At 46.7% G+C, this 14,955-nt stretch overlaps 1 protein-coding gene across 1 annotated transcript in view; it reads left to right on the top strand.

Annotated features, from left to right (window-relative positions):
• Positions 1–14,955, top strand: part of LOC144166780 (uncharacterized) — a 36,720-nt gene that overhangs the window by 3,435 nt on the left and 18,330 nt on the right. Inside the window, exons 4-6 of the mRNA XM_077696268.1 lie at positions 3,254–4,392; positions 5,929–6,072; positions 10,826–11,016. Of these exons, the coding sequence (XP_077552394.1) occupies positions 3,254–4,392; positions 5,929–6,072; positions 10,826–11,016 (1,474 nt within the window). The remainder of the gene's footprint in view (positions 1–3,253; positions 4,393–5,928; positions 6,073–10,825; positions 11,017–14,955) is intronic.

The raw sequence follows: 14,955 nt of genomic DNA, 5'->3' as shown, positions 1-14,955 counted from the left end.
TTCAACCCCTTGAAAACCTGATTTTCGTATAGTCTGCCTAAAAACACTTTAGGATACAAAATAATGCAGCTCAAATACGCGTATCTACGGCGCAAACGGCTGTCAAAAATCGGCGATTTTGAAACAGAAAGTGAGAAGAGGACGGCCATTACAAGTGAAGTTGCAGTTGGCCCAGCTGGCGACCGAGCGGCCACAAGCGGCCGGCCTGCCGGAGGGTACCTGCGCGCAACGTTTCCCCCTCGCAGCTGCCCTAAATGAAAAGCGGCCATTGGAGCTGAACCGGTTCTTGTGGCTGACCGAAGGAAAATGCACCCGGTTGGCCGCATTGTCACTTCCGCTTCATAGCTGTTTGCAGGTTTCGCCGGCAGGTGCAGCGTTACCCGCGACAGAGCAATTTTGAATGTTTATAACTTATTAACAACGCATTTCACGGGGCTACCAGTTATGTCCCAGTCGGTTTGGTGGCACGTAGTGTACGTTCACAGTAAATTTGGCCGAGGTTGGCCTTTAAGGAAAACAGACGAAGCAGCGGCAAGTCCTCTACCACTTTCAGAGGATTTGTCTCTGACATCACAGAATTTTATTTGTTCAATCTGAAGATGCCTATCCGTGCCACCACCCAGATACATAACTGGGCGATTGGAGTATAACCTCTAGTTCCATTTTAGTGTATCACGTCAATGCTAATGTATAGTTAACACACTGAGAACTATGTTTTTAGGGCTGGCGCATATTACGGCACTCCTGCACATAATACGTTGCTGGAGTGTGACATCTAAAAGTTTGTCAATGTTCCTTGCCATTTTTTTTTTTTTCGGTTAAAAGCGTCTTTCGTTGTTTTAATGGAGCTGATGTGAGTTTCCACAGGTTCATTGACACCTCATTGTCGTGTGAGGTCTTGCTTTTGGGAAGTTTCTGTAACCGGGTTCTTATTTGACTCTGAAAGTCTGTACTTTGCACCCGTCCAAAAACATCGTGCAAATACCAATGGAGCAGTGGTTCCAAAACCGTTGGTCACGACTCTCTTTGGTATTGTGAGTAGCTTCAGAACTGAAGGGGGGAAAAAAAGAGAGAAACAAGAAATTAAGTGCGGGTGGTTTAGTCTAGCCTGATTTGAGTCCACCTGAATGTCAATTTCAAGCTTTACACACGCAGATGGGTCACAAAGAAAGGGGTTAGCAGAAGTGCCCGAAGCTGTTGTAATGAGGTGAACAGAGATGGGCTAGTATGATGCTGCTTAAGAAAAACAGCGCCGAAAACGATGGTCTCACAAGTATATGGGATTTCTGGTGGCGTGCGACTTGGCAATTTCAAGTATCTCATATGGCCCACACATGTATAGAGTGCATCATGCCGCGCGTTACAAATAGGCACATTTCTAGCGGGAGTAGGCTAAAAATTCTTACCCATTAGAAATGCACCACCCCCTTCCCCCAAATAAAAAAAAGGGGGGCTGCATTTTCTTGTTTGTGCACATTGCAGTCACATCTCGTTGCATTCCAAAATCAAAATCAGTGCCAATTGTGTGTGGAATTTTTCAAGCCTCGCGCTGTGCGGGAAGAGGGCTGCTGTTGGTAGGACTGTCAAAGTTTTCTAAATATTTTTTTTTTCTTGTGGCAACGGCCACCTTTTACAATGTGATTTGTTGAAGGTGCTGTGTAGACAAAATGCAACAGTTGGAAGAACGAGCCTTTGGTAACTCACTCTGCTCCCTACCTGCCACGAAAGACATTTTAGATGCGACTGCATCTCATTCACTCGCCTTGTCCCTCCATACGGCATTGTTGTTGTCCGTCCACACCCCTCCCCCATTCTCCTCGCCGCGCGAGCTGCACTCTCCGCCACTCACCCCCTCTCCTCTCCGATAGCGAACACTCTCTCGCGAGGGGCATTGGACTGGATTCGATTGGCTTGGCTTGGATTGGATTAAAGTGGATTGTGTTGCGTCATAGCTGCACCATGTTGCGTCATAGCCGCAGTCGTTCCAGCACCGGCGTTCCGATTTCGGGCACGTGCATAGACTTAATCTTCGCTGCAAATTGCACGGTGGTCCCGTTACTTCACCATCCACTACCCGTACACTTCAGCGACCACAAGGCCGTCATCGTTAACGTTACGCCGCGTGTTAAATAAAGAATACATCATACGCGTTCCTCACACGTTTCACGCAATTAGAGATTCAACCCAACGGAAACACCAAGTGAACCCCCAAGATGCGTCGCATCTCCACAGGGTTCCCCTCACGGGAAGGTGGGGTAATTTTTTTTTAACCAAATAGGTGCCAGAACAATGTTGAAAAACATTTCGATTTCGTGCTGCATTGATGTCATATGGCCACGCATGATTTGATAGCAGTCAGCAGTAAAACCATAGCTCTTAGTGTGCTAGCTGCATGTCAGCACTCAAATGATAGGATAAAAGGAAACTAGAGGCCCACTTCAGCTGCCCAGTCATGTTTCTTGGTGGTGGCTTATAAGGGCGGCCACCAGTCGCGCAAACAAGGTTCTTCGACGTCATAAAGAAGTCACCGGAAAGGGGCTCAGAAGTTGTCACTGCATCACATGTTTTCTTTGAGATCTCAATTATTTGTTTGAATTGTGTGATGAAAATGATATAATTGTTAGTTAGAAAAAGCAGTCCTTTCAATGATCCAAGCTAGTATCATATCTTCATGGCCCCTTCAATTAAATTTCAAGTGTGTAGCTATAAAAAAAAAAAACTCAGGGTTATCTTTTGTCTGTTGAAATAATTGGTGAGGACGTAGTTATACTCTAAATACACTGAAGATATAAAATCAGCCAGTGATATATCAGTCTATATTGAGTATTGACTGATCCCTTCTAGCAAGAGAGAGGTCGGATTGATAATTCATCGTGCAACGTATGTACGTAGAAGAGTGCCTAAATTTTTACTCAGGGTAAGACGTACACCATTATTTATGATAAAAGTGTGTACTGTTTATTTTGTAAGAAATGGGGGAGGGGGTAGTGGAAGGTGAACGTGGGTGGTTTATAGCTGGGAGGCATTTTGGCTCGTAGGAAGGGACTGTTCAGTGTCTGCATGCATGGCATTGCATGTCGTGTTGTGCGGGATAACAGTCTGGGTAATGGATCCTCTATTTCTTCACACCCTGCTTCTCTCTACCTTCATTCAATTTTCGGTACATATGTATACAAGCAGTGTAGATGAGGTTCACAAGGAAGTTGTTCTGTGTAACTCTTCCATAGTCTTCAAAGCTCTCTTTCTGCTCCAGATGAACTGAACCTACCAGAAGTCATCATCGGAGCCTCCAGAGCTTCATCAGGAGACCTGTTAATTTCTTCATGTCGCACTGACCATCGCACTGCACACAGAAGGCCCAAAGATGATTTCCCAGAGTCCAGGAGGGATACAGGAAGCACGGAAGAGAGCACCACTTTGCTTTCCTCCTTGCAAGCCTGCAGCGGCGTCTCCAGTGCCAAGGAGCAGTCCTCGGACAGTCCAATAGCTGCTCCAGGACGGCCTTCCTGCGTTGTTGTGGAAGAGCGAAGATCGGAAAGTGAGGAGAAAGACATTGATTCGATCTGTCCTCCTCCAGCTAAGATGGACCCCGTCGGAGAGCCTGAATTGCAATGTACAGTCTCTAAACGTCCCGTTGCCAAGAGGCTGTTTGCTGATTCCGCCACCAGTAGCCGACTGGCCTCGGTAGTCGACTCGGAGCCGCAGGAACTGATGGACCCGTGTGAACTGGAAGGCATGTTCGACGAGTGGTCTGAGGAATGCAACCTCAACACCGCTTATCTTCCCGCTGTTAAAAAAGATTCTAGAATTGTGACTCAAGGACTCAGAGACAGTCATCGAAGTGACAGACCATCAGCAAGTGGTCACGGTGATGTTGAAAGCCGTTCCTCCGAGAAAGTGGATGACAGCCAGATCAAAGCAGTTGAAGAGGGGCATTTGGACGGCAGTGAAAAGGACAAGTCGACTGAACACGATTCTGAGAGCTGCAACCGAAGCTCCCAGAATGAAAGCGCGGCTACAATGGATCTTCCAGCTAAACCTGTTGCTGAGAGTGCAGAGGAAGTAACGGCTGCTGAAGGTGACCAGTGTTCTGAGTCGCTGTCAAGCTCCCTACAACCCCTGTCAGACCTGTCAAATTTTATGGAGGAGGACGTCGGTGATGGAGAGCTGGCAGAGTTGAGTGAATTGGAAAGGAACAACGAGCCGCAGGAAATTGGTTCTCTGGAGCATCGTATGAGCGAACCTGACGACTGCTGGGGTGACGAAGATGGTGGCGGACCTGACCAGGACTGTATGGATGCTAAGGATGAGGGAGGCGACTGCAAAACATTATCGGACTCTAGCTTGGTGCTTGGAACGAAGAAGCCGCTCCTGTTCTTCTGTGAACTCAAGGTAGGCCTCTCAACCTTTTTTTTTTTTTTATGCCACCTAGAAGAGCTCCTTAGCTTGAACAGTGGTTATGACGAGCCCTGGTATTCTTTTGATGTAATTTTTTCGCATCCTCATTGGCTTCTATGCTGGCACGATGGGATTAATGCAGGAATAGTCTCGGCTCTCTGGTACAAGTTAAGAGCAGCAGCAGCTTGTGCATTGTGTCACTACACCGAAGCAAGAGACCCAGATGTTGACACACACGTATGTGTTGGAAGAGACTGCAGTCACTGCGTGACGTGATCTGCTTTATCGCACCTAGTTTGTCATCACTGCAGTTGTTTACAAGCAGGTTAAATCTGAGAAATTACACCTAGTTTGTCATCACTGCAGTTTTTTACAAGCAGGTTAAATCTGAGAAATTATGACGATGACTTGTGTCAAAATACCTGCACTAGTGCACTCTTTGCACCGCGCAGAAGAACTGCCAGCTGGAGTGATGAGGCACAGGGACAACATCCATTGTTGTTCTTAGATAGAGATATAGATTAATTGATTGACTGTAGGGTTTAACACACAGACGCAATGCAGGTGATGAGCCGCGTTGTAGTGGGGGCTCCTTGAGATTAATTTTGACCACTTAACGACCTTTAACATGGGATGAAATATGGACACACAGCCGTTTTCGCTTTTTGCCTCCACTCAGAGAAGCAGCCACCACGGCCGAGATCGGACCCACGACCTTCGGCTCAGTAGCACAACGCCTTAGCCACTGCGGCAGGTTATTTTTCATTTTTGCCCAGCTTTTATCTGGCCTCTCTTTGGCAATGTTTTTAACCCGGACAGCTTCTCTCTTTTACCATTTGGTTTTGTTGTGTTTGGCGCCGTTTCTGACAGCATAAGAGGCAATTTTTGTTCTATCTTTTGTTTTTGTAGTTCTTTAGCATGCCTCTCCACAGCCAGGAATGAGTGCTCCATACATCCTCTTCAGTGCACCGTTAAAGGAGCCATGAAGAAAAAATACAACTTCGTTTAATTTGAAAGAACTAGGATTCAGTATCTCACTCAGCTCCATTACAGCCACAAAAGGTGTTTTTTTTAACAAAAAAAAAAGCAAGAAGTGTTTACAAACTTTCAAATTTCATGCCACAGTGATGTGTTATGAGCAAGACTGACGTCATACGGGCCAACAATAAAACATAATTTTCAGTGCATTAACTGCACGTTAGCATTCAAGTGATGCGGTCAAACGGAACTAGAGGCCCCATTACAGACGTCCAGTCATGTGTCGCCGCGACAGGTCAGTTAGGCGGCCGCCAATCGCACAAACAAGGTTCCGTGACGTCATAGAAAAGTTGCGGGAAATTGGCTAGGGGTCGCGAATGCTTCACACGTTTTCTTTCATATCTCCGTTATTTGTTCGAAGATTGCGATGATATTGATATCATTTTTATCGGGACTAAGCAGTCTTTCTAATAAACCCAACTTGTATTTTGTCTTTATGGCTCCTTTAAGTACTGAATCTCGCATGTTCTCTGTCGCGTAATGCCTCCCTAGTGTGCCACCAAGCAGCCCGTGAGTAGGGTGTTCGTGGTGCGGGCGACCCCGCGACCCTTCCTGGTGTCGGTGCAAGCGGGGGCCGTCAACGTGTGGCACCTGGAGAAGACCTGGCGGCACACCCTGGTGGCCGGAAACATCAAGGTGGGCCGTTGCTTTCGAGCACACGTGGATTTGTTTGCATGGTTGCTGTGGCATTCTGCGCTTTGAAATATACAAGAAATGAATCCACAAAAGATTTGGCGCCATTCCGCACTGCAAGTTCAAGGACTAGCATAAGACTAAAGTAAGGAGGGGGGGGGGGTACACATATGGCTTGTATTCATTGGCGAGACGCGCATGCAGGCAACCATGTGAGCGCGCCGTCACTGGTTACGTCCGGCTCCGCGGGTTGGCGGTACTTGTCCGTGCTAAGTAAGGCCCCTTTGCTAAGCACATGATGTCTGTTGGATGTTCCAAACTCTACCCCAGCGAACGCAAAGTGATGCCTTGAGTCCATTGTGAGTGCGATTAAAAACATCTCTGTTGACACCATCGTTGAGAATCGGGTTGAAACGGAGCAGACAACGCACGGCGGTGTTTTTTTTTCTTCGGCGTGCATGCAGTGGCACAAGCCGCGCCATGTCCATTGCACAGTGGCCATGTCTGTGGCCATTTCTAGTGTTGCCAAGCGAATAAACTGACAGCTAAACTTTTCAATGAATACCACCTATACACCGCATTTTTGTGCATATCAGCCACACCAAAAATGCGAAAATTTTAGTGGCAAAGTAGGTGTGCGGCTAATACGTTTGTTTTTTCCTTTAGTGCAGCTTCACAGCAATGCACGATGCGCCGTGAAGCTCCTATGCAGTAGCGCTGACTAAAATCCTTCCATGGCAGCAGTCGCACAGAACATACGAGGAGAAGGAAGAAAAAACAAGGACGAGTGCACTCTAACAACTGAGTTTTGTTAGTGATTTGTGATTTTCTCCTTGCAGTCAGTGCATTGTACTTGCTAAATATGCACTTTCCCTGTCTGCGTAGTATGTGATGTGTTGCTTGAGCAGTAACTTTGGTGCAGCCGTTCCTGTATCAAATGTGCGAGAAATATGGGAGGATTTTCTTTCCTTTTTTCTCTCTCTCCCCCCCCTGGCTGGCTGAAAGTTGGTGTGCGGACTATATGCAGGGGCAGGTTATACGTGTTAAAGTATGGTAGTTTTCTACTAATATATACTGGAGAGAAATTCAGTGGTAGTATTTAGGCAAGCCACACTTCACCGAGTGTGGCATTGTACATTGCAGAGAAGTGTTCCATTTTTACTTGTCTTGGGTTGGCAACAGGCTTCAACATCGCAAAAATGCCTGTTGCTGGAAAAGTAGGGTTATTGTTCTTAAAAAGACTATTTCAAGTTATTGTATTAACGTTAATGTGCAGCTGATAAGAAAAAATTCTTTGTCAGAACCCTTTAAAAGCTCCGTGCAACTTGAACAAAAAAAGGAGTGTGGCCTCTTTTGTTGTCTTTTGCTGCAGAGGTTACAAGAAGGCATGTTGCAATCCAAGTCAAGTAGGGGAGCAACAGTTCCATCGGCTACGCATAGAGTTTCATACTAATATACACTAGAGGGAAATCTGGCGCCACTGTCTAGGAGAGCCGCGCCAGTGCCTGTTCCACTTGTCCTTGGCATGGCTCCTGAACAGGCTGCAAAGTTGCCTCTGGCTGCAAAGAAGCAACAATATTACTTTAGAAGATAATTAAAATTTGTTTTGTTATAAAATTGAACCTCCAGAAAGATTAATTTGTCACTGATTGTGTAGAAGCTTCATGCACGATGAACAAGAAAAAAATGTTACCCTTTTTTGTTGATTTTGGCTTTGAGACAAAAAAGAAGCCGTACGGCTAGCTAAGCCAAGTGGGCGAGGAACGTCGCTAGCGGCAATGGCACCGCCCGCGGCGGCCCACGACTGCACCGACAGATTTCCCTCTAGTATATATTAGTATGAAACCCAATCAGCTCTCACAGCAGCACGCAAATGCGGTGACAGATTTTCCTTTGATATATACCAGTATGAAACTATAAGTCTGCATATCCATTAGTCAAACAGAGCCACAGCACAGCACCGTGCACCAAGGAATCCTTCCACACACAGTAAGCGTGGCCTTATCAGTCTTCTTATGAAAGATATGCAGCAACACATCCATTGCACATTCGCGCCTTGCGCCGTCTCGAACGTTACTAATCACCGTTATGTTGTTCTTGAACCACAGTCTCTTGCACACTGCACAACGGAAACCGAAATATCTGTCTAGAGAGTCTCCCTGGAATGTTGCGTGCAATCCTTGCCCTCGTCCAATTTACTAGCGTGGTGCGTGTTGCTTCGCCACCAAGCTGTCCTCTGGCTATGTTCGCTGTACTGATTTTCTTCACCTGCTTATAGAGGGTGGTGCTTTGTAATATCGAAAGGGTTCTCATCTTTTCTTTTGCTACGCCAGATGTCACTGCGTGCCCAACTGGTTTGCTTTGCCTACTGATTGAGAACATTGGGAAATTTTAAGGCACGGACGTAGAAAAATCTATAGGGTGGTGGGGACAGAGCTCTGCTGTGAAGCAGCATGTTGATGCAGGTGTTACTTGAAACCAAGGAGATACGAGTTTCCTCGAAATACCCCCACCAGTAAGTAGCCTTTCACATTCAAGTTGTTGCACTGTGGCGTTGGCCACAAAGCAGCCATGTGTGGCAACCGTTATGTCGGTGCTAGTTGTAGCATTTTTTCCTTCGAGAACTGCCTTGCCTTGATGAAAACCTGTGGTGGCATGGACATGGCCTCCCACAGCCCCCAAACACGAGCACCCTGTTTGTGGGCCGCATTGACCTTAACGCTGACACTGTTTTAAACAATTCCTTTAAAAACAGTTTTACAGGGGAACGACAGTGTAGCGTAAGCTAAGGCATGCTTGAATCTGCAAGCACCAAGCTCCCATCGGGAAAAGGAACTGGGGCTTTTCTTCTGATGTTAGCAGCTTGAGCATCGTATTCCTAAAAATTTTCAGGGACTGGATGCGACACAGGCATAAATTGAAAAGTTTTTTTTTCTCTGGTCAGGTGCTTGGGACACACCAGTGCAAGTGCATTGAAAAGTGACATGGGACTGGGAACTGCGTATTGATAAATGACACACTTTATATTCCCTGCCGCGGCCAATGACAGCTGCGTGCAAAAACACGGAACACGAGATCATCTTTGACTTGCCCTCTCACTCCCATGTGACTGGTGCCGAAGCCAGCCCCCTTCTTTTGTGCTGCCTTGTGTTCCTCTTGCATGAACGTTTCTAGATGTGTGGCATTTAAAGTCGAAGCTTTGTTTACGGGACGGATAGCGTTCTGTCGAAAAACTAATGCATTTCCCCATAGACTCGTTGGCCGAGCGAAAAGCTCTGCTAAGATCTCGGGACACACAGCAAGCACACGAGACCGGGCTTCCATTGTGGGAAAACAGTTACTTTAGAATTGCGAAAAAGGGAAGGTTCTTCATACGACAATACAGCTCACACTCGTTACAGCGGATCTGGCAACAACGAACTTCCGGTTACAACAAACCATTTCTGTTGGTTTGTTTGCTCCCCATGCATTTTAAGTGGAGTGCAATCCGCTCATTACGGACCCAGCTAGACTGAATGTTTACTGCAAACTTCGGCAGGGCCGGCACCCGATATGCTTTTTCTTTGTTTAAATTGGCAAGAGAACTGTTATGCCTGGCAACATTGCTAGCAGCCGGGTCGGTGGCACAGCCAAGCCAGTGCAGGTGGCCTTGTCTTTCTTTTTTTTTTTTTTTTTTTTTTTTGTGCGAATTGCGCCATGAGTGGCAGGGTAGCTGATTTCACTGTCGGATAAACTAAGCATAATTAACGCTGCCGAACGTGACATCAAACAGGCCGACATCGCCAGAAGTACATGCCTATCTAAGCAGACGGTCCGCTCAGCCGTCAAGAACAAGGCCGCTGCCGATAAACGCGACTCCGGTGGGATTGAACAACAGCGTTATTGAATACGCGAAGTGGTGCACCGGGAGGAGAGTCTGCCCTCGTCGCAGTTTTTTTATGTAATAAAGAACTCGGGTTCACTAAAGTTTGGTCTTTTTCCCGTTCCGTTCGGCGAAAAAAGTAAGAAATGCGTCAAGTAGTGGGGTTGGTTCCTATCTATTGTACAAAATCTGCCGGTGGCCGAGCGCAGTCCGACTGGTTTAACTTTAGAGTTCACAGCTCTCCATCAGATGATTTCATATCAGCTGTTTCAATGACCAGACGAAAATCATTAAAAATGTGGAAGCTGCCTCGGGGGAATGTCAAACAGTGATCCGGTTTGCTTGACAAACGGTTTCGGGTAAACCTGCCTCGTCACGAAGGGATTTAAAAGAGCCTAGCTAATTCTGATGGACACGGCTGATTTTTAGAGGTGTTAATAATTGCTCCTAGCTATATTCTTGCTTTATTTTCGGAGCTTATCATGCGTCTTCACTACCCACTTTTGCACTCATATACACCCCCCGCCCCTTTTCCCCCTGGTTGGATACTGCCTACTTCGGCTACAGCAGATGTTGTTTTCCGGATAAAGAGGGTCCGTTGTAATGGGTGTAGACTGTACATGCTTTTGTCATCAAGAAGGAGTACAACGTTACACCTTTACACCATGAACCACATATTGGTATACATTTAGATCATTTGTAGATGCATTCATGTAGTGCGCGAAAAATTGTCGCATGGGTTCGTTCTTCATTTCTGATTTGGGTCTTTGAAGGATTAAAGTCGGATGCAGTTTTGATTTGAGGAAGCCTTTGCGCTCTTTATGAAAGGATAATAGAGTTTCTGAAGCTCATTTGCCACAACCAGTGAGTAACGTGTCAGGTATACACATGCAGTTCCCCGTGGAGGAGGACGAGGGGCCTCACAGCGTGCTGCTGCTGCGGTGTGGGCAGTGGAGCGTGCTGGTGTACCTGAGCCCTCGCCAGGCGCCCCTGCAGCTGCCCTGCGTGCTGTGGGACGCCCGGGATGGCCGCCACTGCTGCCAGCTGCTGCTCACCTTGGGGGAGAAGGGCTCGGCCACCACAGGGTGAGTTGTTGCTGTTGCTGAAACCAGTGTGCTGTTCGGAAAGAGAAGGCACGAAAGGGGGGGAGAGAAAGCAAAACAGAAACCTTCAAACAGAAGGTCAACTCAAAAGGGAAAAGTGAACATATCTTAGTCGGGGTGCCGTGACTCTACTCCGCACTACTTTGAGAGCGTGTTCAATTCGGGGACATTGCAAGCTGGCAGATCGTCAAGGCAAGAGCAGACTGCGTGGCTTATGATGGAAGGCTGTGTGTGGCTTATGACGGGAATATAACTACAGTCGAACCTCGTTTTAACGAAGTAGTATCAGGGCAGCAGAAAGTTCTGTATCTGATATTTGTTATAACAGTGTAGGTAACAATCGGCTCTAACAAATCGACAATCTGGCTCGCGCAAAAATGCTTGACGCAAAAATGCATTTTTTTGGATTCAAACCCACTATAAACAGTGTAACCTTTACCTTTGTTGCATTTTAAGCTCAATGAACTGGAACATGAGTACGTGGCATTACAACTAAACCAAGTTCACTTGACAAAAGAGGGCCACGTCTTTATTTATTTTACGAAGGATGTGATCTTCATTTAGTGGCTACTCACAGCAGTGAGCAGGATGGCGTTTTCCACAGTGTCCTTGGAACAAAAAGGCCTTTATACTTCCGTAGTTTCGGACGACACGGGGGGGGTTCCAAGTAGCTTCTCAGCCTCCTGCTCAAATACTTCTTTATCATGTCTGATATTGCAGAAGGCTCCCATGGTTTCAGTTTTGTTATAAAAGAATAGGTGTCATTGAAATAAAGCGTGACCAACCAAACTTTGTATTTAGTTCACTAAGCCAATAATTCACTATATTAATGTTCGTTGTATAACTGGAGTTAGTGGGCTCGTATAAACCCCCATTTGCTATGACAGTGGCAGTGACCACCCATTTCCTTCCACTATAGTTCAGTTGACTGATCAGGTTAATCATTTGGTTGAAATTAGCACCAGCACAGATCCAACCGGCTTTTTCACACAGCATGCAACATTGGTTGTGTGAATCGTCCATGTGGCATCAGACACGTGAGAAAGCCTAACCCTGCTGCCACCATCTACTATATTTGAGAGCACAGTGTCAGCTCCCGAAAAGCTCATAAACGTCCCTCTTACGTTGTTTGTTTCTTTAGACACTAATGGCAATTTATACACGCTACAAATTAAAACATCGGAAGTAGTAAAAGTACATTTGCACCACTTTTGGCAAAAAGCCAGGACTTGCACACTAGTGTTTTTGGTCACACTGGGCTGCTTAGGGCAACGAGCTTCTTTCTTCCTGGTGCCTCTGAATGCAAAGAATGTGAAAATTTCTCTTATGTGAACAACTCAAAAGTTTGTACATTATGGTGGTAGCGTGCCAAGAAGCATTTGAGGGGCCTGCGTGCTTGAAGAGGCACCCAGTGGTTAACCTATTTACTGCCAAATCATGTGTGGTTAAAGTTTTGCGTGTGTGTACACGTATACACATGAACATGCATATACAGTGGAACCCCGATAATATGTCTTTCAAGTGACCGTGTGAAAGCATTGTATGACCGGGGTACGTGTAAACGGTGGCCTAGTAGACGGTCTCACGGGGCAGGTGGGCTAAGAACGTACTTAAATGACTATATTTAGCCCATTCTCGCATCATTTGTGAACCTTCAGCTAGAATACCAAGTGTCTAAAAAAAATTAACGCCTAGTTTGTGGCCCCCTCCCCTCCATGGCATCTGTGCTAGCCCACCAGCCCTGTGTCTCATGTGCGCGAGATGGAAGGCCGACGCGTCCATGCAAATTGATAGGGGAAAAGGCGAGAGTGAAACTGCTAAGGCCAAGCAAAATGAATGATAGTAAGAGCGCGGCAGCTGGATAATAGGCAAGAAAGAAAGGAATGAAGTGAAAACACGGCTTCGAAAGCAGTCGAGAGCAGAGAGAGGGGGAGAGAGAGCGTTGCAAAAGGAAGAAACTTGGTTCTAGCGGGCAAGGAGAGCGGGTGTTGGGTTGCGTCATGTGTTTTCACATTGATTGGCTCGATGAAAGCTTCAAATTCACGGTCTGCCGGCCACCTGCACTTCAACGCATTGGCGTTCTGCTGCCGCGCGGGGCCGTTGAAGGCTAACTCCTGCCTGCCAGTACTTGCCTGCGGGCTTGAGTCTGTTCAGCAAGTTGTTGGACCCGCTTGCGGACCTTTGCCATCAAGCCACATCAGACGGGGGTTAAGAAAGGTCAGGACAAGGTGGTGAAGCTGTGTAAAAGATGGGAGAAACGTCGCTTTATCCCCGGTTTATCCCCGGTTTTTCCCCGTTGTATGAAACATACTGTGTCCGCCCAAGTGTTGTACCATCAGGGTTTTCAATGAATTGTTTCCATAGGGAGTTTTCTGGGACCACGGTGATTTATTGTAACAGGCAGGTCACCGTAAGACTGGGGGATATTTCATCAGAATTCCACTGTACATCTATATTGCCACGAACCTTGCCTTTTCATTTGTTTACTTATGTTTTGTTACCAGCGCCTTGGTACGCCTGGCTATCTCGTCTTTTAGTGAACTGTGCACTTCCTTTTTTCACGCGCCGCACCGGAATTCTTCCTTTGATAGGGAAAGGGTATTGCTTTGCTCTCACTATCGTAGAGTATTCTTGTTTAACCAAAAATATTCGCAATCAAAATCTTCGGGGCTTTCCAGTAGTGAGAGCACTCAAGATAAATGCGTGGAGACCAAACGCTGTGGCATGTGATTCACCGGCGCTCGTCTGTGCATGTCACTTTGCTGGTGCTTGTTCGAGTTTGTGTGTTGTGTAATGTTCCTTGGAAGGCACAAGTTTGCCCCAAGAAACCTTGTCTACGTGCCAATATACAGTCTACGCCCGTTACAACGGACCCTCTGAATCCGGAAAAAAACGTCCGCTGTAGCCGAAGTATGCAGTATCCGACGGGGGGGGGGGGGGCTATGAGCTCTACAGTGAGTACTTTGACCGATATTGCATGCATAGTGTTCGCGCGAGGGCAAAGAATCGCGTAAACACCGTTTCCAAAACTTAGCACCGGCACTTCGAAAAGGCCTAGCGCATGTGGTCAAGCCTGTAAAGACGCAAGATAAGCCGAGCAAATAACGCAAGAATATAACTAGGCGCAATTATAAACCAGCTATAAAACATCAGTCGTGCCCATCAGCATTAGCTAGGCTCTTTTAAATCCTCTCACGACGAGGCAGGTTTTCCCGAAATCATTCGTCAAACAAATCGGATCGCTGCCTGACGTTCCCTCAAGGCAGATTCCACATTTTTAGCGATTTTATTCTGGTCATTGAAACAGATGTAATGAAATAATCTGATGACGGTCAGCTGTAAAATCGAAAGTTAGACCAGTTGGACTGCGCACGGTTACCGGCAGATTGCACACAATGGATGGGGAACAACCCCTATTTGAGGCATTTCTTACCTTTTTCACCGAACGGAACGGGAACGATGCATGCGTGGGAATAATAAAAGCCGAACTTCACTGAACCCGAGTTTTTTATTACATAAAAAAACTGACGAGGGCAGACTCGCCTCCGAGTGCACCACTTCGAGTATTCGATTGCCCTGTTTTCAATCTCACCGGAGTCGCGTTTATCAGCAGCAGCCTTGTTCTTGATGGTACAGCGGACACTGTGCTTAGAAAGGCCTGTACTTCTGCCGATGTCAGCCTGTTTTTCGTCGTGTTCAACAGTGTTAATTACGCTTAATTTATCCGACAGTGAAATCAGCTACCCTGCCGCTCATGCCGCTGGTCGCACAAAAAAAAAAAAGCCACTGGCTTGGCTTGGCTGCGCCAACGACCCGGCTGCCAGCAATGTTGCCAGACATAATAGTTTTCTTGCCAAAATAAACGAAAAAGCACACCGGGCGCCGGCCCCGCGGAAGTCCGCTATAAACGTTCAGTTGAAA

Source organism: Haemaphysalis longicornis, unplaced genomic scaffold (genome assembly GCF_048455015.1).
Source record: "Haemaphysalis longicornis isolate Haplotype H1 unplaced genomic scaffold, Haemaphysalis longicornis Haplotype H1 scaffold_19, whole genome shotgun sequence".
NCBI lineage: Eukaryota > Metazoa > Arthropoda > Arachnida > Ixodida > Ixodidae > Haemaphysalis > Haemaphysalis longicornis.
This window is presented reverse-complemented; position numbering and strand designations above follow the sequence as displayed.